Here is a 23,406-nt window from a genome sequence, read left to right as displayed (position 1 = left end):
AGGCGAGCCTGTACGGGAGAGGGGTCGATGGGCTGTCACATGCGCCCTCCCTCGCGGACCCTGGAAGGCAGGAAACTTTGGCACTTGCACAGTAGTCTCTGGTATGGCGTCGACTGCCAAGGCAGGGTTCGACGGAGGGTGTGTGCCGCAAGGCTGGTGGTCTAGGGCGCGGCCAGCACAGGCGTCGAAGGTTTCGAAGCTGATTTGTCGCCGGGAATCCGCGTCGTGTGTGCTTCGTGGGCACCACAGGAGAGTCGAGGCGTCTGTACGGACTCCGGTCGGGGAAGAGAGCCACTGCAAGCCTCGCTCCGCTCAGCTCGGTCGACGGTCTGCGCTTCGTAGCTTCGGATCAACTCGTCGTGGCGTTTCAGCAGTCCAATGGTCCAGAGGCCGCGCGATCCAGACAATTCCTGCGACGGTGAAGAAACTGAACGTCGAGAGGTTTTGCCTCGTCGCCCCTTTTTCTGGGGATTTGCCCTTCAGCGGAGCTCGGATGCGCTGGAAAAAGTGAACCCTCCCGCTAATAAGCCCACGCTGCCGCACCAGAGGGTCTGGCCATTCGCACGTAACCTTAGTTGGGGATCCGCACGGGGTTAGCTAAGCTGCGGCGGGACACACACCATTGTACCTTCACTACTTACTTGTACGGCAAAAGCACAGACACCTTTTCAATCCCATCGCGACGACGTCAGCCTCGACTGTGCACACAGACAGCTTCCTCCCTCGACCCCACGAGATACACCACCATCCGTCACAATGTCAGAACTCACAAAGCCGGCCGCGACTCCGCGATGGGTCTCTGAGCTCGCATCCCCGCCCCCCGTCAAGTCCAAGACGGGCGCCATCCCCGACCCCCCAGGCTTCCCGACCCAGGGCTCATCCGGCACCGGCAACAAGGCAAGCTGCGCCCCAGTTTGTCGATACACGCCAGATGGTTTACTAATAATGGTCTCCAATCGCAGAAACGAGACGCCGGCAAGGACCTCGCCAAGACCAAGAAGCCGCCGACCGCCGAGGAGATGGACACGCTCAAGCTCAAGAAGGCCTGGGAGGTGGCCCTGGCGCCCGTCAAGTCCTTGCCCATGACCTTCATCATGATGTACATGTCCGGGAACTCGCTGCAGATCTTCTCCATCATGATGGTCTTCATGGCCTTCAAGAACCCCATCGTCGGGCTCGCCGCCACCAACCAGGCCTTCGAGCGCTTCGAGACCGACTCGAACCGCGCCAAGATGGTCCAGGTCAAGCTCGCCTACGTCGCCATGCAGCTCGTCGCCCTGGCCGTGGGCGTGTGGAAGGTCAACACCATGGGGTTGCTGCCGTGCGTATATTGCTGTAGAGATGGTGGTTGGATGGGCAAGATTGCTGACTTGAAATCACAGGACGACACGATCCGACTGGCTGGCCTGGGAGGTGCAGAGGGAACCGCTCGAGTCTGCTGCGGTAGCGCTGTAAGGCTTGGGAACGGCTTGTATGATAGGGCGAAATGATACCATTTGATGAGCAAAAATAGACGATGCTAGAGATCGACTCAGCAGCACGCCAAGACTTGATGAGACCGACGAGAGGGCGAATGTTGTGTCCAAAAGAACGGCGATTCATTGCCAGACACTCTCAATTAGATCTTTGAAACTGTCAGAAGGTAAGCTGTGTGACTGGGCACGATATGCATCTGGCCTTCTCATGAGCCTGGCCATACGTCAAGGACGACAACAGCACGGTCTCGCCGTGATCCTACATCGTGACCGCAGCGGATCCTGTCAAGGCAGCGCAAGCTCTACGCAACGTACAGCTCCCACACCTGCAGCCCAATCTACAGAGACTCCAAGAGCGAGGTAATATCTAGTAGTAAATTCATCAAAGCGCTATATATGCAAATTTTAAACCTCCACAGTATGAAAAATGATCATATCTTTTTCCAAAGCATGATGCCACCCCAGATATTCTAACAATAGTGTCTTTTAGCCAAGGTATCGTTCTCAGTTTCCCGTCCACAACAACTTCCCCTACTCCTCATCAGACTCCTCCTCAGCGACCTAGAAATCACAAGTCAGCATCACTATCATCAGAAAACCCAGAATGAACAACAAAAAAAACTCACATCAGCATGGAAATCCCGCCCCTCGGTCGTCGCCTTGATGATGCCCACCCGGATGCAAAAGTCGCCAAACCTCTCCCCCTGCTCGCGCTCAGTGGCGTACCGCTTGAGGAGCGGCCGCATGATGGCCAGGATCTCGTCCTCCTTGATGCTCGACCGGTACAGCTTGTTGAGCCGCTGGCCGTGGTAGCCACCTCCCAGGTACATGTTGTAGGCGCCGTAGGCCTTGCCGACAAAGGCGACCTCGGCGAGCCAGGGCCGCGCGCAGCCGTTGGGGCAGCCCGTCATGCGCATGACGATCGAGTCCTGCCGCAGGCCGTTCTCCTCGAGGCAGGCCTCGAGCTTGGAGATGAGCACGGGCAGGTAGCGCTCCGACTCGGCCATGGCGAGCCCGCACGTCGGGAACGCGACGCACGCCGAGCTCGAGAGCCGCAGCGCCGAGAAGTGCACGTTGTCGAGCCCGTACTGCTTCATCAGGGACTTGAGCGCGCCGACGTCCCCGTCCGCCACGTTGCTCAGGATCAGGTGCTGGTTGCCCGTCAGGCGGAACTCGCCCTTGTGCACTTTGGCGATCTCGCGCAGGCCCGTCTTCATCTGGAACTCGGGCGTGTCCTCGATGCGCCCGTTCTCGATGAAGAAGGTGAAGTGGTTCATGCCCGCCTCGTCGCGCTGCCAGCCGAACGTGTCGACGTTGGACTCGAACCTGAAGGGCCGCGCGGGCGCGAACTCGCGGCCCCAGAGCGCCTCGACCTTGGCCTTGAAGACGTCGGGCCCCATGTCGTCGACCGTGTACTTGAGGCGCGCGTGCTTGCGGTTCTTGCGGTCGCCGTGGTCGCGCTGCACGAGCATGACCTTCTCGCAGGCGAGGTGCACCTGGTCGGGCGCGACGAAGCCCATCATGCGGCCCAGCTGCGGGTACGTCTTCTTGTTGTTGTGCGTCGTGCCCATGCCGCCGCCGATCATCATGTTGAAGCCGGCGAGGCGGCCGTCGTCGCCCTTGATGGCGACGAGGCCGATGTCGTGCGCGTAGACGTCGGTGTCGTTGTGGGGCGGGATGGCGATGGTGATCTTGAACTTGCGCGGCAGGTAGGTGGGCCCGTAGAGCGGCTCAAAGTCCTGCACGGCGTCGCCGGCGACCTGCGTCTTCTTGTCGTCGTCGTCCGTCAGCCAGATCTCGTGGTAGGCCGAGGTGGACGGCAGCAGGTGCTCGCTGATCTTCTTGGAGTACTGCCAGACCTCCTTCTGGAGGGCCGCGTGCGTGGGCAGCGAGCTGCACATGACGTTGCGGTTGACGTCGCCGCAGGCGGCCAGGGTGTCCATGAGGGCGCGGTTGATGGCCTGCATGGCGGGCTTGAGCTTGCCCTTGACGACGCCGTGGAACTGGAACGTCTGGCGCGTCGTCAGCTTCATGGTCTCGTTGCCGAGGTTGTTGGCGATCTCGTCCATCTGGAGCCACTGCTTGGGCGTCGAGATGCCGCCGGGCAGCCGGCAGCGGATCATGAACGAGTAGGCCGGCTCGAGGCCCTGGGCCTTGCGCTCGTCGCGCACGTCGCGGTCGTCCTGCATGTAGGTGCCGTGGAACTTGGTCAGCTGGCAGTCGTCGGCCGAGAGGGCGCCCGTCGAGGTGTCCCTGAGGCCCTCGAGGATGGTGCCGCGCAGGTAGTTGGACGCCACCTTGATGTCCTCGTTGGTCTTCGGTGGCGGCTCCTCGGGCAGGCCCTCGACGTTGTCGACGCCGAGCGCGGCCCAGATCTTGGGCTCCCACTCCGCGTAGCCGGTCTGGAAGCCGTCCGGGTCCTGGTCGTCGCCGAGGCCGATCTCCGCGAGGCGCTTGCCGCCAAAGTTGGCGAGCACGCGGTCCAGGTCCTTGGCGGGCTTGTTGTAGTAGATCTTGTCCTCCTTGCGCGGCCAGTAGTGGCTGTCGCCCAGGCCGAAGACGGAGTAGTTGACGGCGGCCAGGTCCAGGTCGGTGCTGTCCTTGATGGCGTCCCAGAAGGGCTTGCCGTTCTGGGGGAACTCGCCCTGGCCGGCGACGGAGGTGACGAGGACGATGTTCTCCTCGGCGGGCAGGTCCTCGACGGGGTAGTCCTCCATGGCCATGACGGTGGTCTTGAGGCCCCGGGCGCGGCCGCGAGTGCCGAGCCGCTTGGCGATGGAGGTGGCGTTGCCGTTGTCGGAGGCGTACAGGATGGTCAGGGGAGCGCCGAACAGGCCCTCGAGCAGCTGGTTGTACGCGTCCCTGGCCTTCCGCTTCTGCTGGGCGCGGACCTCGGTGCCCCAGTCCTGGGCCAGGGCGGCGCCAAAGACGGGCTCCTTGCGCTGCATCTGGGTGAGCTGGTTGTCCCGGTCCAGGAATGCCTTGAGCTCCTTCTTGATGAGCTCCGAGTCCAGGGCAAAGTTGGGCTCGTTCTTCTTCTCGTTCTCGGGGTTCCAGCGGTACAGGGGCCAGTAGCCCAGGTCGACCGCCTTCTTGGTCTCCTGGAGGACGGTGAGGGGCGAGTCGTGCTCGCCAAAGTAGGGCAGGTAGGCGAGGACGATGGAGGGGCCGTTGAACTTGTCGGCCTCGTCCATGGCCTGCAGGACCTGGGTGTAGGAGCTGTAGACGGCGGTGGAGGCGACGTAGGCGTTGCCAAAGTTCATGGCGTACAGGCCGATATCCTTCTTCCTCCGGTTGGCATCGGCGGCGGCGCGCTCAGAGTAGGGTGTCGAGTCGATGATGAGCATGTTGACGTTCTCGCCCGAGGCCAGGACGTGGTGGACGCCGGAGTTGCCGAGATCGTACGCCCAGGCGTCGGAGCCGACCAGCCACAGGGACTCCTTGCGGAAGAAGGCCTTGTTCTCCAGGAGCTTGGCGGCGACGGCGGACTTGTCGCTCTCGAGCTGGGAGACGACACCCTCGGCGAGCTCCTCGGCATTCTTGCCGTCCTCGGCGTTCAGCGTCCACTTGGTGAGCGACTGCCTCGGGGCCTCGGAGTCGAACTTGCCGGAGCTGGCGGCCTCCCGGGCCTCGGCGACAAACTGCTGGCGGCGCTCCTTGCGGGCGAGGAGCGAGCCGAAGCCGAACTCGGGGCTGGCGGCGATGGTCTCGGAGACGCCGGCGTTGTCGGAGCCCAGGGCGTTGGCGGTGTAGACGCGGCTGCCGAACAGCTGGTCGAGGATCTTGGTGTAGGCGGTCTCGACCTTGGGCTTCTCCAGGCTGGACGTCCGGGCCTGCTCGGGGCCCTGCTGGGCGCCGACCTGGAGGTTCTGGATGGGCTTCTCCGAGGTCAGGTTCTGCCAGATGCCTCGCAGCGCTTGCTCGGCGGTCTGCCGGGTGATGTAGCCGATCTGGTATCCGACGATGGACTGGACGCCGGCGGGGCCGCTCTTGACCGACGTCAGGACGTCGATCAGGATGGGACCCCACTTGGTGGTCTTGCGGCTGATCTGCTCGAGGACGGCGATCCTCTTGACGGACTGCGGGATGTCCTCGAGCAGCTTGGTGCCGAGCCAGGGCCGGTAGAGGCGGGGGGTGATTATGCCGAGCTTGGCGTAGTCGGCGCTGTTGGCCGAGTCGATGACCTCGGAGAACAGGCCGGCGTCGGAGCCGAAGATGAAGAGCAGGTTCTCGGCATCGGCGGGGCCGGACCACTCGAAGGGGCTGTAGAGGCGGCCGGTGGCACGCTCCAGCTGCGACCAGATGCCGGTCACGTACTTGTAGATGTCCTCGGAGGAGACCAGCCTGGGGGCCTCCTCGATCGTCGTGGCGGCGGAGGAGGGCGGGGGGGAGCTGCTCGAGCTCTCCTGGCTGGACTTGACCGAGGTGTGTGAGGAGACGTTCTTGGAGGACGCGGCCTCGATCTGGGCGTGGAGGCCGCTGGAGATGGCCGGGGCCACGGCGGCGGGGGCCACGGCGTCGGCAACGTCAGAGGCGACAGCGACGCGGCCGTCGTCAGCGTAGATGCCGCTGCCGGAGCTCTGGGCGGACTGGAACCGCCTCACGTCGTCCAGGTTCAGGATGTCCCGGACGAGCTCGACGTTCTCCCGGGCGATGGGCTCGTCGTGGGCCAGGGCGGCGGGGTTGAAGAAGTGGATGACGCCCTTGCCGGAGCGGACGGCCAGGGCGTGGGCGGTCAGGGCGATGTCCTGGGCCTCCTGGACAGACTCGGACTGGAGGAAGGTCCATCCCGAATTCCGGATGGACGTGATGGCCGAGTAGTCTGGGAACCTCTCGGGCTGGAGAGAGACGTGGATGACGACGGGGAAGTTGGCGAGCTTGTACAGGTGGGCGACTGAAGGGAGGAGGATGGAGGAGCTGGTGGTGACCGAGACCAGGCGCCCGGAGCGGATGGGCGTGTAGACCGAGAGCAGCGGGTCGGTGTTGTGCCTGACCGATTGGATCTGGGGGACAGTTGTCAGATGAGGTGTACCAGGTATGAAGAACGTGTCTCGTAACAGTGCTACAAGAATCGTCCAACAATGCTGCCGGTAGCCTGGGGGACTTCATACCTCGGGGACTGAGTCTGATGAAGCAGCAACCAAACTCTGAGCCTTGCTACCGGCCAGAGCCTTCAGGTGCTTCGAGAAGCCCGAGTCGACAGCCTGGGAAGGCTGGACAGAGACGACGACATCGCTCGCAAGGTATGCGATTCTCGCGACTAAACATCCGGCGAACGATCAGTTAGCCTGGGTTTCTTGTAACCAGTTGAAGTGGTGGTTCAGAATCATGAGTGTGCATCCTGGTCGTTCAGACATCCATCCGCCCATTCGTTCTTTCATGTCCAGCTCTCAGATACTGTGCTTTTGCTTTTGTTGTGTCGACCCATCCCACCCATCCTCTGGCGTGTAACATGGTTGGGGTATTTCGCGACGCAGCAACTCGGTGCTGGTGGCTGTGTATGGGCGTGTTCGTCCATGTATGTGCCCGCATCCCAGCCAGCATCCCAGCACCCCAGCATCCTTCTTCACCCTCCTCGTGGGTTTGATGTCATCCAGACGCAGGTGCCGCACAATACTAACAGCAGCGCAACCAATTGGTGGGGGGGAGGATATCAAGGAAAGACGGCGCACTTACCGGCCTCTTCAGGCGTAGCGATGAGTGAAGCAGCAGCAGAAGCCATCTTGTCGAGAGTTGGTGATCCCCGTGCAAGTTGGACTTCGACACAGCTTCGAGATGGGAAGGGAAAGGGAAGAGGACTACAGGAACCGGAGACAAGTGTAGGAAGATGTATCACGACCCGTCCCACATGTCTGATTTGATCTATCTAAAGAGAGAAAAAAACCTTTAGGGGACCGGACTACCTGCCTTACTTACCTACATGTACCGCGCCATGGATGGGATTAACGACCCTTTGCCGTGCTGTCCTGGCTGGCATGGTGGCTAGCAAAACTCTGGGCCATCTTCTGGCCCTCTTTCGGTGCTGGAGAGCCAATTGCCAGCCCCGCAATGCAATCAATTTTGCTCGAGCAGAGGCCTGTGGTGAGAATGCAGTGATTCTCGGGCTAGATTGCGTGATCGCTCTAGCGCCTCGCCTCACCACAACCGACCGTCCATCAATCCATGAGCCGCCCACACCTTTGACGCACCAGCCGCACCACCATCCACATCCACAGGGTCTCCCCCGTCTGGGCCCTCTTTCAGAGCTTGCTCTCCCCAGGCTGGATCTTGATCCATCCCCCCCAGCCAGGTTGTCGGCGCGGCACTCAGCCCGGCTGTCGGGTCTCGGTCGCTCCCCATACTGAAGGCCAATGGCGCAAGCCGCATATTGCGATGACATAGCTTAATTCTGGGGGACCACGGCAGCTAAATCAACCTTTCGAAATCGGCTGCGACCCGTTTCCATGCTGCGGAGAGAATCCCGAATTTGCGGATCCCGTGGGAGAGCGGCGCTCGAGACTGGAAAGCAAATCCCGAGGACGTACGTGTGATGTCGTCCACGAGGACTTCCACTATACACTCGATCAGCCTCGAATGGTGCCATCCGAAGGGCCTTCGGATGTCTATTCCCTCCGGAGTGTCTACGTGGCGGCCCCGATCCCAGCACGGAAGCTACATGCGGACGCTTGTACTGTCCACTGACGATCGTGATCTGCCATGCGCTGACGTGCAGATAATACTTGATTGGCTCGTTGGTGTTCAATTATTCAACGTCCGTCACGAAGTCCGATGATTCAGGACTTCTAAGGGCCCCATTGTCGTGACCTTGATCTGCATGCAGCTTAGAAATACCGTTGTCAAGTCTCATGGGAGTTATCGGTCAATGGCTGGATCATCATTATCTGGATTGCTCTATACAAGGAGTTATCGATTTACAAGCTCCGACACCCTCATATCGCATCACAACAGCAATGTACTCGTGAGCTTGATACCATAAGCCATAGTGAAGCATGTTTCGTATATTCGCGTGATGTATTATCCATGTAGTATGCTGATGATAGCAAGCGGGATTTGCTCCCCCCCTCTAAGCCATACCCCTTCCCATTGCCTGACCCAGAACCTCCCGGACATAGATGAACCAGCCCCCAGTGATGTGATGGCGTAACGATATGACATGATGTGCGTGCTCTATGCGATGCAACCCCCGACCCAACGCCATGCAATGCAAGCCAGAAAACCCAACGGCGCATGCTCCAAGACCCAACCTCCGCCGCAGGACCAAACACCGAACCCAAGCAAGCCAAGTCGAGACAGATCATACCGCGGAGCTGCTCGACCCGCCGCCGCCAGACACAGGCGCTCGCCGGAACTTGGCGTTGACGTCCCGCGCCCAGGTATCGTCGGCCCCCGACGACGAAGCACCGAGCCAGAAGTCCCTGCCCACGTAGACCATCGCCCGGCCCAGCTTGCCCCGCCACCCCTGCCCGCCGGGCAGGTCCGGCGCGAAGGGGCTGCCGGTGAGGTCGCCCTTGCTCTCCTCGGCGCCGCTCCTGCCGCCGCCGGCCACGCCCTGCGTCTCGGCCCAGCGCATCAGCACGCGCCGCGCGTGCGCCATGACCACGGCCGCGAAGTAGAGCCGGATGGTCGTGAAGAGGGCGATGAAGACCAGGCTGGCCGCCGCCTCGTGCGCGCCCATCCACTCGCCGTCCGCGGGGGAGTGCCCGTCCGCCGCCGGATTACCGTTGCTGCCGCTGATAGCATCGCCTCCTCCTCCGTCCTCCTGCCGCAGCGCCGATGATGGCGGTTCCGCGTTCGCCGCCGCCCCGGAGGCCATGAACCAGGTCACGGCGAAGGCGGTGGTGTAGGCCGTGTTGATGGCCGTGTCGAGCAGGTAGAGCCAGGCCAGGCCCAGGTTGTGCAGGGGCGTCTGCTTCTTGACGTGCGGCAGGCAGAGCGCGAGGAGGACGAGGGCGACGACGTTGCACATGTACATGGTGAGCTGGGTGGCGGAGAGGGCGTAGCCCGTGAAGATGACGAGCAGGCCGTAGATGCCGGTGACCTTGTTGATGAGCATCGAGAGCGCGATCATCTCCGTGCCGGTCTGGAGGGACATGATGCCCAGGAACGTCTGGACGGGTCGTCAATTGTCAGTTCCCATCACGGGGTGCGGGCGGGGAGTCGAACGAGACCTACCCTGGGTTTCGGCAGGCGGACATGCCAGCCTCTTAATGACGCTGCCATGGTGTGCGAGTCCTTTGCGAAGTGCGCAAGAGCTAGTGTCGAAGAATAGGCCCCGAATAGGAGAGGAGAGATGTCATCTGGAGGGCTTCGCAAGAGTCCATCCAATCCAGCTTTTAATGCGACCGCCGGAGACCCCGGATTCGGATGATGCTGGGCCAGCCACTGCGAAAACCCATGCATAAAAGAGCCGCCCACTCCGCCCACGCCCGTCGCCCCCGCCGCCTTATCTAGTTACCTTAATCAGATACAATCCACTTCCCTCAACTCAACTTGACCCCGCCAGCTGACTCAGCTGGCAAAGTACGGGTCCGCCTTCATGCAGGCGTCCCGCCATCAGGGACCGGCCTGGACTGGCTTCCTGAAGCATCGTGAGTTTCTGCTGCATTTCCCAGATCAGGAGATATATATCATGCTTTGAGGCGGCTCAATTGCATGTAGCACTCATTGATCACATATATTAAGTCCTGTCTCTGTTGCATATTGCTGCAGCACAGCACGTCTGCTGTATTTCTATATTTCTGGTGGTTCATCCGTCTTGCACAAAACCCGCACGGCTCATGAACGTATCAGCGTCTTCTTGGAAATCATCAGCTATCACTAAAGTTTCGTACCGTGCGGCATTCCGTCCCATTTTGGCTCCCCACGTCGTCTCGAGGAAGCATCATAGGTGAGTACCTAAGATATCCATCCTATAAACACTTTATTTATTTATATGAACAACTCAAGTATGTAAACCCATGCTAAACACCCCAAGCAGCACACTCGCCGGACTGAGCTCCCCTCAGGGCCATCGTCCCAATCTCTCCCGCCAAACCACAGCACCAGCACAACCCCGCCATCGCCACCACCCCTCGTCAGCTCTCCCGTCGCACAAGATGGCCATGGCGACCTCCACCTCGGCCATCCCCGCCGCCGAGCAGGCCGAGCTCATCGAGCTCTCCAAGAAGGCCGCCGCCTACCAGGCCGTCAAGGACCACCTCGACCCGGCCGCCCACCGGCTCGTGGGCATCGGCTCCGGCTCGACGGTGGTCTACGTCGTCGACGCCATCGCCGCCCTCGACCGGGACGCCACCTCGCGCATGCTCTTCTTCCCCACGGGCGACCAGTCGCGGGGCCTCATCGAGGCCGCCGGCCTGCCCCTGGGCTCCGTGAGCCAGCTGCCCGTCGCCGCCAAGCTCGACGTCTGCTTCGACGGCGCCGACGAGGTCGACGAGGACCTGAACCTGATCAAGGGCGGCGGCGCCTGCCTCTTCCAGGAGAAGATCGTCGCCACCGCCTCCCGCCGCTTCGTCTGCGTCGCCGACTACCGCAAGCTGTCGCCGCGCCTCGGCACGCAGTGGAAGCAGGGCATCCCCATCGAGGTGCTGCCCCTGGCCGCCAAGCGCGTCCTCAGCGAGCTCGAGAACCTGGGCGCCCTCGGGCCCCAGATCCGCCAGGGCCTGCCCAAGAAGGCCGGCCCCGTCGTCACGGACAACAGCATGTGGCTCATCGACGCGCCCTTCAAGCCCCTGCTGCTGCCGCGCGACAAGGCCAACGGCGTCCAGGGCGGCGCCGGCGAGGACGGGCTGTGGACGGTCGACGCCCTGGCCGACCAGCTGATCCGGATCCCGGGCATCGTCGAGCACGGTCTGTTCTACGGCAAGAATGGCCTCGAGGTCAAGGCGGGTGAGGGCGGTGCGCAAAAGCCGGTTGCCGCCTACTTTGGCATGGCAGACGGCAGTGTACAGGTAAGGAATGCATAGGCACCAGGATAGAATAGAGCGAAAAGAAAAGAGCAAAAAAAGGAATGCATAAGCACTTGCAGATTGCACGGGCTGCCACAAGAGTTCGAGCAGGCTGCGATCCATGAGCCATTGTCTCCGGGAGGCCACACGCAGACACGGGGCCAGGAGAAATGAATGCAATTAGTTTAGTATAGGACTAAAAAAAGATAATAGACGGTAATATGGCCCGGATTTTTTTCTCTCCTCGTCAATGTCATGGATCCGTTGAATCGTGCTTTGCTTTATTATACAACGCTGGGAGGCTGGAACATCCCAGTAGTAACTGGCTCCTCACTCAGAGATGCTTTTGCGAAGTTGCTCGCCCAAGATTGGAAGGTCTGGGCTTGTGTGGTCATCCACTACCACCCAAGCGACTGACTCTATTACGGCGTTCTCGAGTTTCCACCCGCCATCTGCTTAGCAGGCGCAGCCTTCTTGTTGAGCCGGAGCGTTTGTGGACTTGACATCGATCACTGCGGGGTGGTTAGCATCCGCTTGTCAACGCACTACAGACAATTGCAAGAACGTACTTTGGCTTGATGCCTGGGCGGCGGCGTCGGTCCCCTCCATGCCAGGCAGGGCCTGTGCTATCCTCCTGAAGAGCGTCTTGACGTTGTGGCCCAGCTTGGCGCTGGTCTCGACAAACATCAGGTTGTTCTTCTTCGCCTCGTCCTCTCCTTGCTGCGTCGTGACCTCGCGCTTGTCGTTCAGATCCGTCTTGTTACCCACCAGCACTATGATCACATCGTTGCCTCGCTCGGCCCGAACATCGTCGATCCACTTGCGCGTGTTTTGGAAGGACTTGGCGTCTACGTGCGCGCGCATGCTGCTATTAGTTCTTTGACCCCAAGCTTCGGCGTGCGAGTATCCTCAGATTCGCGCAGGGCAGCTCACTTGAAATATCATATACGACCACTGCCACGCTAGAGTCGCGGATGTATGAAGGGATCAGACTCCGGAAACGCTCTTGACCGGCGGTATCCCATAATTGTAGGCGCACCGTTCGGTCCTCGAGGTACATAGTCTATCACAACAACCCAGTCAGCTCGGCGAAGACAACTTTGAAAGCCGCGGGTCCCGCCTCCTCAGCCAACCTCAAGAGAGTTCTCGACGGGAGCTGGGCAGAGCCGCGCGGGGACGTGCTGACCTTGGAGAGGAAGTCGATGCCGATGGTGGCCTGGTACATGTTGTCGAAGGAGTCGTACATGAAACGTGTGATCAGGGAGGTCTTGCCAACTGGGAGGAGGTTAGCGAGGCGAGGCGCAACAGGAGATCGTGCTGTCAACGGAGGGCTGGAACGCACCACTCTGCTCGCCCAAGAAGACCAGCCTGCACGGTACTTGCGTTAGCTCCTTGCACGCACGTCTGCCCCTCGCCGGCCTGCGTCGGATTCTCCGTGCTCACTTGAACTTCTTGAGCGGGTTGTTGTACCCGCCTGCCCCGGCTTGAGCCATGCTGTCCGGTGGTCCTTGCGTGTGTCGTCGGAAGAAGGGAGCGCGAGAAGTAGAACGCTGTCGGAATCTGCAGCGTCCTCGGCGATGACGAAAGGGGAGGGAGAAGTCGATGATAAACAAGCCCCAGTGTATTTGTTGAGCAGACAGGAAAAGGGACGGAACGCCTAGGATTATTTGGCAGCCTAGGTGATAAGAGGAAGGCAGTAAAGTCTGGCGAAGGAATCTACTGACTCGGGAATGTCGGTGGATTGCGGCCTGGGAGACTTGACTAGCAGCCCGCTGTCGACGCACTTGACTTGGGTTGGATTGGATCGCGAAAAAGGGGAGTGAACCTTCGTTCCCGTTCTGTACGCTTGGTGGCCTCTTTTTTAGGAGAGCACGCACTAGCAGTGCAGTGCAATTAGACTTCGTTTGGCTTTGCTCCGCGCCAGATGCCAGTTGCCAGTGGGTGGGCTTGGCGTCCGTCATGCCCGATTCCAGTCGCCAATGGAACCCCCGGCCGCCTGTAAGCCCCCCGGAAACTCGGCCCCTTTAGCAGCCCTGGAGTGGCCTGGCCGCTAGAGAGAGACACTGAGAGTGTGTCTTATTAGGGGCGTCGAGACCATCGCACGCCTCTGTTGCACAGCATTTCTCACGTGCAGATAAAAGATTTATGTGGATTCCGCCAGCCCAGACCCCTGCTTATCGGGACAACCTCACCAAAATTTTTGTTCGGGCTCAGGGTCCCCGCCATCCAGACTGAGCGACTGGACTGTAGAAAGCGGTATCGTGAGAGCGAATCTTTCCCGGCTCTCTCGTCGTCCAATTTTTCTTTTCTCCCAAGATACTACCGAATAAAGGGCGGCTCGAGCAAACCATTCAACATAAGATGCCCGTCCTGCAACCTCTGGCAGGCTCGCCAGACGCACCGAGCCAGTACAAACAGCCATCCAGAAAAGGCAAAAAGGCATGGAGGAAAAACGTCGACGTCTCCGAGGTGGAGAAGGGACTCGAGGAGCGCAATGAGCAGATCATCAAGGGGTACGAAGCATTGCCTACTCTCTCCATCTCTCTCGCTCATGAGAGCCTTTGCTTTGTACATGCAGCGGACTAACATATGCCTCCTAAAACAGCGGCCTGGTCGCCGAGAAGCCCTCCGCAGACCTCTTCACCCTCGACACCGTCGGCGACGTCGCCATCACCAAGAAGCACACCAAGCACGCCGCCGCCCGCAAGGGCCTCAAGGCCGACGAGATCATCGCCGCCCGCTCCGCCGTCCCCGCCGTGTCCCTGCGCAAGCGGCCCGGCGAGAGCAGCAGCAGCATCAACGGCAAAGTGTCGGACGGCATCTTGCCGGCCAAGCGCCAGCGCACGGGCACCTACGTGACGCACAAGGAGCTCGTGCGCCTGCGCAAGGTCGCCGACGGGCACCACGAGTCGACCGTGGCCGTCGCGGACGCCACCTACGACCCCTGGGACGCCGCGCCGGACCGGCAGCTCGCCCGCGAGCACGACGAGGCCTTCTCCTTCCTGCCCAAGAGGCAGGCCGCCAAGCCGCCCCGCACGCTGCGCCAGGAGCCCGTCTCCCTCGCCGCCAACGGCCGGCCCGTGCCCGCCGTCGCCAGGCCCTCGGGCGGGTACAGCTACAACCCGGCCTTCCACGACTACGAGGCGCGCTTCGTCGCCGAGGGCGAGAAGGCCCTCGAGGCGGAGCGCAAGCGCCTCGCCGAGGAGGAGGCCGACCGCCTCAGACGCGAGGCCGCCGCCCGGTCCGCCGCCGAGGCCGAGGCCGCCGAGGCCCGCGCCGACCTCTCCGAGTGGGACGAGGACTCGGCCTGGGAGGGCTTCGAGTCGGGCGGCGAAGAGCTGGCCGGCAGGTCGGCTAAGCGGCCGCAGCGCAAGACGCAGGCGCAGCGCAACCGCATCAAGCGCCGCAAGGAGGAGGAGCGCCGGCTGCGGCACGAGGCCGCCCAGCGGCGCAAGGACGAGCAGGCGGCGCGCATCAAGGCCATCGCGCGCGAGGTCGCCGAGCGCGAGGAGACGCGGACGCTGTCGCGCATCGAACTGGACTCGGACGCCGACGGGGACGGCGACGACAACCAGCAGGAGGGCAAGATCAAGCTCCGCCGGCGGCCGCTGGGCAAGTACAAGGTGCCCGAGGGCGACCTCGAGCTGGTGCTGCCCGACGAGCTGCAGGACTCGCTGCGCCGGCTCAAGCCCGAGGGCAACCTCGTCAGCGACATGTACCTCAACAAGGCCCGGGCGGGCAAGGTCGTGTTTGGCAAGCACAGGGCCTTTGCCAAGCAGGCGAGGACCAAGCTGACCGAGAAGTGGACGCACAAGGATTTCCGGCTGTGAGGGGGCTGTGAACATGGAGGGGTGATAGTATATGCATGGAATATATATACGAGCCTTTGCTGAGCAGATTAGACATGAAGGTGTTGCATGGATCGGCGTACGGCGCGCTTTGGCAATCATCAAAATTTCAATTTCAGATCCGTTACAGAGTTAGTATCCCTTACAGATACCTTGATGATTCGATTTATTAGGTAGTCTTTGCTTTGTTTGTGAAAACGAGATAATCGCTCATCTACGGAACAGGAAACGTAGTCCCATCCCCATCCTTACTTATCCTTCCACCTCTTTTGATTCCATCTCCCGTCAGTTTGAAGATACGACAATGTCAAAAAGGATATATACGTCTAGTTCTACTCGACGCTTTTCGCGCTTCGTCCGATCACAAGGCAAAGCCAGCCCATCGATCTAGTAACTCATCAAATCTGCACAAATTCATTCAACGTCAGCAAATCCCACATCATCATCACACACACACATCTCGCCAATCAGCGCAAAGAAAAGGACTCACCTCGCCCAAACAGCCCCCTCTTGGCCCAGTCCATCATCATCAAGATCCTCGTCCGCAGGCTCACGCTCTGCGCAAAGTACACGCTGCGCCAGGCGTACACGGCCCAGAGGCCGCCGCTCAGGCTCCGGCCCTCGCCGAGGTCGAACACGGCCGAGTTGCCGATGTAGGCCAGCGAGCCGAGGTGCTTGTACTCGAAGGCGCGGTAGACGGCGGCGTCGAGGTCCCCCTCGCGGATGTCGTTGGCGCGCAGGCCCGGCGCCGCCCGCGCCAGCTTGTTGAACTTGTGCGCCAGGTACTGGCCCTGCTGGTGCGCGCGCTGCGCCGTGGCCGGCAGGCTCGTGAGCTTGCTGTCGATCTGCTTGAGCAGCTCGCGCAGCTCGCCAAAGTCGAGCGTGCCCGAGTGGTCCTTGTCGAACTCCTCGAAGAGCTTGTCGAGGCGCCTCAGGTGGCCGACGGCCTGCGGGAAGCGCCGCTTGACCTCGCCGGCGACGTTGCGCCAGTCGGAGAAGTGCAGCTCCAGCGTCTCGGGGTCCTTGCCGTGCTTCCAGGCCAGGTTGCGCACAAACGCCACGATGTGGTCCGCCACGTTGTTCTGCACCGTCGCGCAGTCGCCGATGGCGTAGACGTCGCCTAGCGGCGTGCCGTTGACGCGCAGGTGCGTGTCCGTCTCGAGCGCGTGCCGGTTGTTCTGCGCGGCGCCGAGCTTGACGGCGAGCGTCTGGCACAGCTGCGTCTGCGAGACGCCCGTCGACCAGAGGCAGAAGCCCATGGGCAGCTCCTTGTGCACGACCTGCCCGCTCTCGTCCTTCTGCGTGAAGATGATGCGGTCGGGCTTGACCTCGGCGACGCGCGAGTTGGTCAGCACCTCGACCTGGTCGCGCGCGAAGCGCTCCTCGGCGTACTTGGAGACGGCCTCGTCGTAGGTGTTGAGGATGTGGCTGCGGCTCTGGATCAGGTGGACTGAGATCTCGTTGCGCAGGAGGCGCGGGAAGTCGTGGCTCAGGTCCTCGTTCAGCAGGTCGAACAGCTCGGCGGCGAACTCGACGCCGGTGGGACCGCCGCCGCTCACGACAAAGGACAGCAGGCGCTTGCGCTCGTCGTCCGAGGTGGTGGGCAGACACGCGAGCTCGAGGTTGTGGATGATACGGTTGCGGATGGCACGGGCGTCGTCAATGTCCTTGAGGAAGTGGCAGTTCTCGAGGCCCTTGACGCCGTGCGGGTTGGTCGTGGAGCCGACGGCGATGACGAGCTTGTCGTAGGGCACGTAGAAGCGCGTCTCGTTGCCGGCGGCGTCGGCCTGCGACACCTCGACCAGCTTGTGCGAGAACTCGACGTCCTCAGCGCGGGCGCGGATGAAATGGCCCTGCACGCGGGCCATTATGCGGCGGATGGGCTCGACGAGGGAGCGGATGCCGAGCGTGCCGACGGTCGCGGAGGGGAGCATGGGCGTGAAGAGGAAGTAGTTGGACGGGGAGATGACGGTGACGTGGTAGTCGTCCGGGTTGAGCTCCTTGAGCAGGGCGACGCCGCCCCAGCCGCCGCCGAGGATCACGAGCTTGGGCTTGTCCTTTGTCTTCTGCTTCGCGCTGTCGTTGTCGTCGATCTGGACCTCGTAGATGGGCAGGTTCTTGGGCCCGCCGCGCTGGGGATTGAGCGCGCTCTCGGGAACGTGCGCGATCTCGTTATCGGCAGTCTCCTTGTAGGTCGAGGCATCGTAGAGGAAGAAGACGACGACGCCGATGCCGAGGAAAGCGACGGAGCTCCCGAACCATGCTGCGGTGCGATAGGCGAAGTTGAGAGCCCGCGATCGCTGGGGCAGCGGCTTTCCCGAGATCAGGCGTGTGCCTTTGCGTCTGGGAATCAGGAGCTGCCATGGGCGTTTCGAGATCGAGTCGGCAAGACGCTTGCGTGGTGGCTGGTCAGCTCGAAAGGCGGCGGTTTTAGAGAACGATCGTGTCTGCAGGAGTGCTCCACGCCGAGCAGCGGCCCCGGCGGCGATGCGACCGCCGCGGAGAGCCGTGTGGCTCAGAGTGCCGTGAAGCATCTTGCACGGTCTTTACTGTCGCCAGAGTGTGCAGAAAGAAGTACCCTTCAATACTGACAGGACAAGTGATTGTCGGGGTCGCTATGCGGAGGCAGATAAGGAACAGCGGAGCATGACGTTGCTGCGACAGACGGAAACGAGTGACGTCTGGTCTGATCGCTCCGGGCAATCGAGCCTTCTTCTATTCGAAAGGAAAGCAGGAAGAAGAAAAGCAGAGCCTGCCTGTCAGATTGAATCAGACGTAAGGGAAATCAATTGGCAGTTCCTCGTCGAGTTGGGAGGTGTTGTGTTGGATTGAGGTAATCGACAGCAGTGAAGCTATCAAAAAGCTTGGCTTTTGGTCCAAGACCCGTCCATCGATGCCATGCGTCATCGGCTGGGAAAGGCGACGCTATCAAAATCCCTCCAGTGGACCCAGTTGCTCCACCAGGTCCCAGATCCCACATCCACTATCGGCTCCCACTTCCAGGCGTGCCAGGGTGCGTGTTCCAGTGTTTGCTAGGTAAGGTACCTGGCGCTCGATGGTTAGCGCTGTCGTCGCTCCCGTCCGCGGATCCGTTAGGCCCGCTTGGTCACCCATCAGCACGTTATTTCACTCATTTGCTCACCTCGAGTCTTGCTCGATACTACCAACATCGGCGGTCCCTCTGCCCCTTTCCGAGTGTCTGGGACTTGGCCAGAGCCAATCCACACAAGTAAAGATGCAATCTATCGAGATGATCAAACGCCCAGTGGCTATTCAAGCCACTCGCCGTGGCTGGGACAGACAGAGGGGGTGGCTGCCAGTGATTCATATGCCCGCTCCGGTGTCCCCGGAAGCAAGGCTTACTCAGGCTTCAGCCTAAGATACTGTTAGCAGCTTCAGCTACCAAAATTGCCTCAACCGGCCCGAAGACTGGGTTCGTCTCGTAAACACGCCCTCCGTCCCCGCGTGGTTTAAAGCGACCATTGCCACACTCGGTGAGAGGCCAATGGCGTTGGCCTGGCACGGGGCAGCATTCCGTAGTTGTCGGCTTGGCCTGAAGCGTATCTTCAAGTTCTTGAATAGAGTCACAATCAAACATCTACGGGGAGACGGGGAGACGGGGACAGCAACCTCAATGTTACTAGGTTACCTTTGTCCTCTTGTCAGCATCTACCTTACAAAAAGCCTCATCTTTCGATAAGCTCTGTGCCAAGTCCCTCAAGTTGCTCCAATAGTTAAGCGAGAGAACAGTCATCAATGAAAGTGGCGTTTATCATCTAGTACTATCGAGCAAATGGCAAAGAAAGGCCAAGAAAACAAGCCAATGACAACGCTAGTACTCCGCATGAATGCCATCAAATTGTCATATCTCGAAGAAAAACGAGAAAAAGAGCGCAATGTTTGTTAAACTTTGTAGAGACCCTCTAGCGTCTAACAGCTGTGTCCAGATTAATGTCCTCGTCCTGGGAAGACATGGCGTCGACAAACACATCCCTACGGCGCCGCCTACTTCCTCCTGCCGTGCTCCCTTCCTGGTCCGAGAACGGGTCTCCGCCATCCGTCGTGCTCTCCGCCCTTTCCGATGCCGATGCCGGTGCCGGTGCCGGCGACGCCATCCTCTCTGGGAGCGGGGGAGGCTTGGCCTCCGACTCTGTGGCCGATAATCTATTGCGGATATTGGTGTCGTCGTCCGTCTTGATGACATGGCCCTCACCGTGAGGCGCCTGCTGCCTTCCCTCTTCCTCAGCCCCCTCCTCCGGTGTGATCGCATGGAGTCCAGCCTCCGACTTCTTGGCAGCTGCTTCCTCCTCCGTCTTGGCAACAACATGTGCTCCTGACTCCGACGCGACGACTGTGAGCTCCGACCTTGCCGACTCGGCCATGGTATTCCGGTTACTCCTCGTCGTGTTCCCTGTTCGAGGCGGTGGCCCGTCGGCACCCTCTCCGAGCTTGATCGCCGGTCCGGGGATCCTACCCGGCTCCTGCTCGGCCAGCTCCGGGTCCTCGGCGGCAGGCTTTGCCGGCGGCGGGCCCTGCTTCCCCTTCTTGATGCTCCGCCACTCCATGAAGAGCGCCGACAGCAGCGCGCCAAAGGCGAGCGCCATACCCGTGAGGAATATGCGCGTGCACGCGTAGTTGTAAGCGTGGATCACGAGGTCCAGGTCCTCGGGCGGCACCAGGGCTGTGAGCTCCGTGGCGCCGTTGTTGACGATGGCCTGGGCGTCGAGACCGGGAACGCCCTCTAATTTCGACACGAGGATGTTGCTGAGCAGCGTCTGGCCGACGGTGGTAAAGACGGCGCCGCCGAGCTGCTGGACAAAGAAGATGATGGCGATGCCGGTAGACACGTCGTCCTTGGGAAGCACGGTCTGCACGGCCAGATTGGCGGTCTGCATGCCGAGACCCAGGCCGAAACCAGCCAGAAACTGGTAGGCGATCCAGTGGCTGGAGCCCGTCTCGGGGGTAAAGGTGGTCATCAAGCCCTCGCCCGTCGACATGATGCACGGCGCCAGCAGCATGGAAGGCACGTAGTAGCCGATCTTCTGCGTGACTATGCCCGAAAGCAAGCTTGATATGACCAGGCTCAGCACCAGGGGCAGGGTGTAGATGCCTGACTTGAGGGGATCGACGCCCTTGGCCGTTTGGACTGTGTAGCTGGCGGTCAGATGATACATGCTCACACGTCAAAGTAGCGCTTTCACTTACACCAGATCGGTACAAAATAGACCATCATCAGCATCGAGCCAGCTAGGCAGAAGGTGAACAAGGTTCCAGAGAGGATACTGCGCTGCATGATGATCCTGGCGGGTATCGTGGCCGTGTCGGGCTTGTGAATCTGGATGAAGATGAAGCAGACTATGCCGACGGCGAACAGCGCGAACAGCATCACGATCTTCCAATTGTCCCAGGCATAGGTAGAGCCTCCCCATTGCAACGCGAGCAACAGGCACACCACGGCAGGCAGGAAGAAGGCCGTGCCCCAAGGGTCGAGACGCTTGATGTGCGTACGGACTGGCGCCGGCTCAAAGTGCTGCTTTGGCGGATTCCAGAAGAACATCATAAAGACCAATGTGATGGCCCCGACTGGCAGATTAATATAGAAGCACCACCTATCAGGGGTATTAGTGATCACAATCCTACTCGATATATATCAAGACGGAAACGGACCTCCAAGTCACTCCACCAGTGAAGGCTCCGCCCACGAGAGGGCCCATGACGCTGGCGATGCCAAACACCATGCCAAACATGCCCTGGAACATGGGTCTCTTGTGCAGCGGGATCATGGGGATCATGATCAGCATGCACCCGGAGAAGATGCCGGCCGATGCGGCACCGGCAATGGCTCTGCCCACGATGAAGATGGTGGACGTTGGCGCCGCACCGCAGATGGCAGAGCCAATCTCAAAGACAATGACACATATCAAGAATGTCCTGGGTGCACATACAGTCAGTCTCACTGCACCCAGCCAGCCTTTGCGCTCACAACAATCGAGGTCACAAACCATTTCATCGAGTAGAACTTGTAGATACGGCCAAACAGAAGCTGCGACGCCGACGTGGTCAGCATGTAGGCAGATCCATACCAGCCAATGTCGCCGAGGCTGTGGAACTCATCGGTGATCCGGGGCACCGCCGTGGCCACGATGGTGCGGTCGAGGGCGACAAGGAACAAGGCCAGGAAATTGGAGAAGAGGATCATCCAAAACTTGAAGGTCTTTGGTTTGAAGTGGTCCTCCTCCTGCTCCTCACTAGTCCCGGACCTGATGGGAGTGGTGGGCTCGGCGTCCTTCTCGGCCTCGGAGGTCTCGTTCATCTCAATCATGTCGCGCTCAAGGTCGGTCGACTGGCAGCTTGCCAAGGACGCCGTGGAGCGAGACACCGGCGCGGGAGGCATGGCTACAGAGTGGAGAGGACAATATGGTATCTCTGTCTCTCTCTCTCTCTCTCTCTCTACCTGCTCCCTGCTACCTGCTACCTGCCAGAGTCCGACGATGGTGACGCGACAAAGGTCTCTGGGGAAGACGCGAAGGGAAAGGGACGACCGAGAAACGGCTCGTTGCGCCAAGCACAGGCACAGGCGAGTGGCCGGCCTGGAGCTGCAGGCGAAAAGTATAGACGAGAAAGAAAAAGAACTCTGCGAGGTGTTGCAGATAGATGGGGAGAGACGAGAAAAGAAACAGGCCATCCACCCCCGAGGGACTGGGAAGTAGCAGGGGAAGTATAAAAGGAGAGAGATATGGTTATATAACGCACATCCTACCTTGGCTTGGTGTGCATGGGCTGTAGATTAACCTGGAGCTTACCTGTCTGTGTCTTTTCTTGGGTTCGGGTCGACCTGACTGCTGCTACCTACTTAACATGTTGAAGTGGGCAGTGGACTGGGCAGAGAGGGGTGTGCGGTGCGCCACTCCTGATCCTGTATGTACAACTCGGTGCCAATGCTCTCTTGGCTCCCTCGGGGATGGGATCAGATCCGTGGCGATGGAGGCATGGCAGCAGGATGGGCGGAGCGTGGTGGTGGGCACTTTGTCCATTGATATTGTGGCATCGAGGCTTGGTGGAGGGGTGGAGGACCCAAACACCCACTCAGACACCTGCGGCAGTAGTATTGGGGAAAGACCAATATTGGCAGAGCTGGGGATGGCGATGATGCTGATGATGATGATGTCTGGCGGGTGTTCTGGCAATTCAGGAACTTCCCCATCGGACTCGGTAGATGAACCTGGTCACTTCAAATTGCTGGAAAGCTTGAGCTGGAGCTGTCGGTCGTAGCTTCCCCCGCCAGAACCTCCGGACTGGGTCCCTCCTTCCCTGGCGCTATCCCATTCTCGGCCTAGCGTAGCCGCAGCCAGGAGTGGGGTCTGGTCGGGGATAAGGGGACTTCTTTCGGTCCCGAACGTTGCAGCCCATTGCCCGACAGATGGAGCCTGTCCTGGGGGGGCAAACGACCAACAGAAGCAAGGCACGCACACGCAGAGGAGGGGAGGAGAGCCAGCAGTCTCTGTTGGTTGAGTCAAGCAGCTCGCGCGCGCGGGGTTCGTGAGAGCGAGAAGCCGACATTCAGTCCTTGCTACAGAGAGGGCATTGTTGAAAAAATCCACCAGCCCCAGTGTGCTGCGCAGGAATCGGAATAGGTTCATGCACAGCTGTAGTGGACTCTCCTCTGTTCTTTTGTTTGTTCTGCGCCGAGGGGAGAGGATCGACGACTCGAGGTGCTTTTCTTGGATTGCTTCTGTCGACTGCCGACTGTCTCTGCCGCTGCTGCTGCCACTGCTGCTGTTTGTTGGCGCGAGGCTGAACCTCGAACTGGCTTGACAGGACTGGCCCCGGGCGAGCAAAGTTGGGCCACTCCCTCCAGTTCTTATCAGAGGACGGGCAGGAGACACAGCGCTTGGCCTTGTGAGATCCCCCCAGTAAGACAGTCACCTACCGCGGAGGAACAGACAGCTCAGCCGGAGAAGAGGGGCTGTTCGACTCTTTTTCAACCTTTTGTCTCTCCCTCGCTCTCGGTATCAGGGTCCGCACACTTCCCGAGCTTAGGCAGAGTCGGAGTGAGAACATCTGATTGACCAGGCGCGCAACTGCTGGAACAAGCCCTCGGTCATTCGTTCGGGTCCCAGGCCTCTCTTCACTCCCCGT

The 23,406-nt window shown here is 60.4% G+C and overlaps 8 protein-coding genes across 8 annotated transcripts; 3 read left to right on the top strand and 5 right to left on the bottom strand.

Moving 5' to 3' along the window:
- Window positions 1–756: 756 nt before the first annotated feature.
- E0L32_010644 (uncharacterized protein) lies at window positions 757–1,455 on the top strand (the record flags this gene model as incomplete). Its single annotated transcript, XM_031133285.1, has 3 exons — window positions 757–912; window positions 963–1,321; window positions 1,383–1,455. 3 exons carry the CDS (start codon window positions 757–759, stop codon window positions 1,453–1,455), a joined length of 588 nt encoding a protein of 195 aa, XP_030989357.1.
- A 551-nt stretch (window positions 1,456–2,006) lies between these two features.
- Window positions 2,007–7,197, bottom strand: E0L32_010643 (uncharacterized protein; the record flags this gene model as incomplete). Its single annotated transcript, XM_031133283.1, has 4 exons — window positions 2,007–2,036; window positions 2,102–6,478; window positions 6,587–6,735; window positions 7,152–7,197. The coding sequence occupies 4 exons, from the start codon at window positions 7,195–7,197 to the stop codon at window positions 2,007–2,009; spliced, it is 4,602 nt and encodes a 1,533-aa protein (XP_030989356.1).
- Window positions 7,198–8,769: 1,572 nt separating this feature from the next.
- Window positions 8,770–9,695, bottom strand: E0L32_010642 (uncharacterized protein; the record flags this gene model as incomplete). The annotated part of the gene is made up of 2 exons (XM_031133282.1): window positions 8,770–9,582; window positions 9,648–9,695. The coding sequence occupies 2 exons, from the start codon at window positions 9,693–9,695 to the stop codon at window positions 8,770–8,772; spliced, it is 861 nt and encodes a 286-aa protein (XP_030989355.1).
- Window positions 9,696–10,570: 875 nt separating this feature from the next.
- E0L32_010641 (uncharacterized protein) lies at window positions 10,571–11,437 on the top strand (the record flags this gene model as incomplete). Its single annotated transcript, XM_031133281.1, has 1 exon — window positions 10,571–11,437. The coding sequence occupies one exon, from the start codon at window positions 10,571–10,573 to the stop codon at window positions 11,435–11,437; it is 867 nt and encodes a 288-aa protein (XP_030989354.1).
- A 438-nt stretch (window positions 11,438–11,875) lies between these two features.
- On the bottom strand, window positions 11,876–12,912 carry E0L32_010640 (uncharacterized protein; the record flags this gene model as incomplete). Its single annotated transcript, XM_031133280.1, has 6 exons — window positions 11,876–11,931; window positions 11,989–12,267; window positions 12,353–12,482; window positions 12,606–12,694; window positions 12,762–12,787; window positions 12,863–12,912. 6 exons carry the CDS (start codon window positions 12,910–12,912, stop codon window positions 11,876–11,878), a joined length of 630 nt encoding a protein of 209 aa, XP_030989353.1.
- An 868-nt stretch (window positions 12,913–13,780) lies between these two features.
- On the top strand, window positions 13,781–15,249 carry E0L32_010639 (uncharacterized protein; the record flags this gene model as incomplete). Its single annotated transcript, XM_031133279.1, has 2 exons — window positions 13,781–13,932; window positions 14,025–15,249. 2 exons carry the CDS (start codon window positions 13,781–13,783, stop codon window positions 15,247–15,249), a joined length of 1,377 nt encoding a protein of 458 aa, XP_030989352.1.
- Window positions 15,250–15,734: 485 nt separating this feature from the next.
- E0L32_010638 (uncharacterized protein) lies at window positions 15,735–17,801 on the bottom strand (the record flags this gene model as incomplete). The annotated part of the gene is made up of 1 exon (XM_031133278.1): window positions 15,735–17,801. One exon carries the CDS (start codon window positions 17,799–17,801, stop codon window positions 15,735–15,737), a length of 2,067 nt encoding a protein of 688 aa, XP_030989351.1.
- A 1,389-nt stretch (window positions 17,802–19,190) lies between these two features.
- On the bottom strand, window positions 19,191–21,661 carry E0L32_010637 (uncharacterized protein; the record flags this gene model as incomplete). Its single annotated transcript, XM_031133277.1, has 4 exons — window positions 19,191–20,413; window positions 20,473–20,876; window positions 20,935–21,198; window positions 21,270–21,661. 4 exons carry the CDS (start codon window positions 21,659–21,661, stop codon window positions 19,191–19,193), a joined length of 2,283 nt encoding a protein of 760 aa, XP_030989350.1.
- Between the last annotated feature and the right edge of the window lie 1,745 nt (window positions 21,662–23,406).

This window comes from Thyridium curvatum (genome assembly GCF_004353045.1).
Source record: "Thyridium curvatum strain D216 chromosome Unknown NODE_88_length_166537_cov_86.287828, whole genome shotgun sequence".
Lineage (NCBI taxonomy): Eukaryota > Fungi > Ascomycota > Sordariomycetes > Thyridiales > Thyridiaceae > Thyridium > Thyridium curvatum.
The sequence above is the reverse complement of the archived record's forward strand: the minus strand, read 5'-3'. Positions and strand labels throughout refer to the sequence as shown.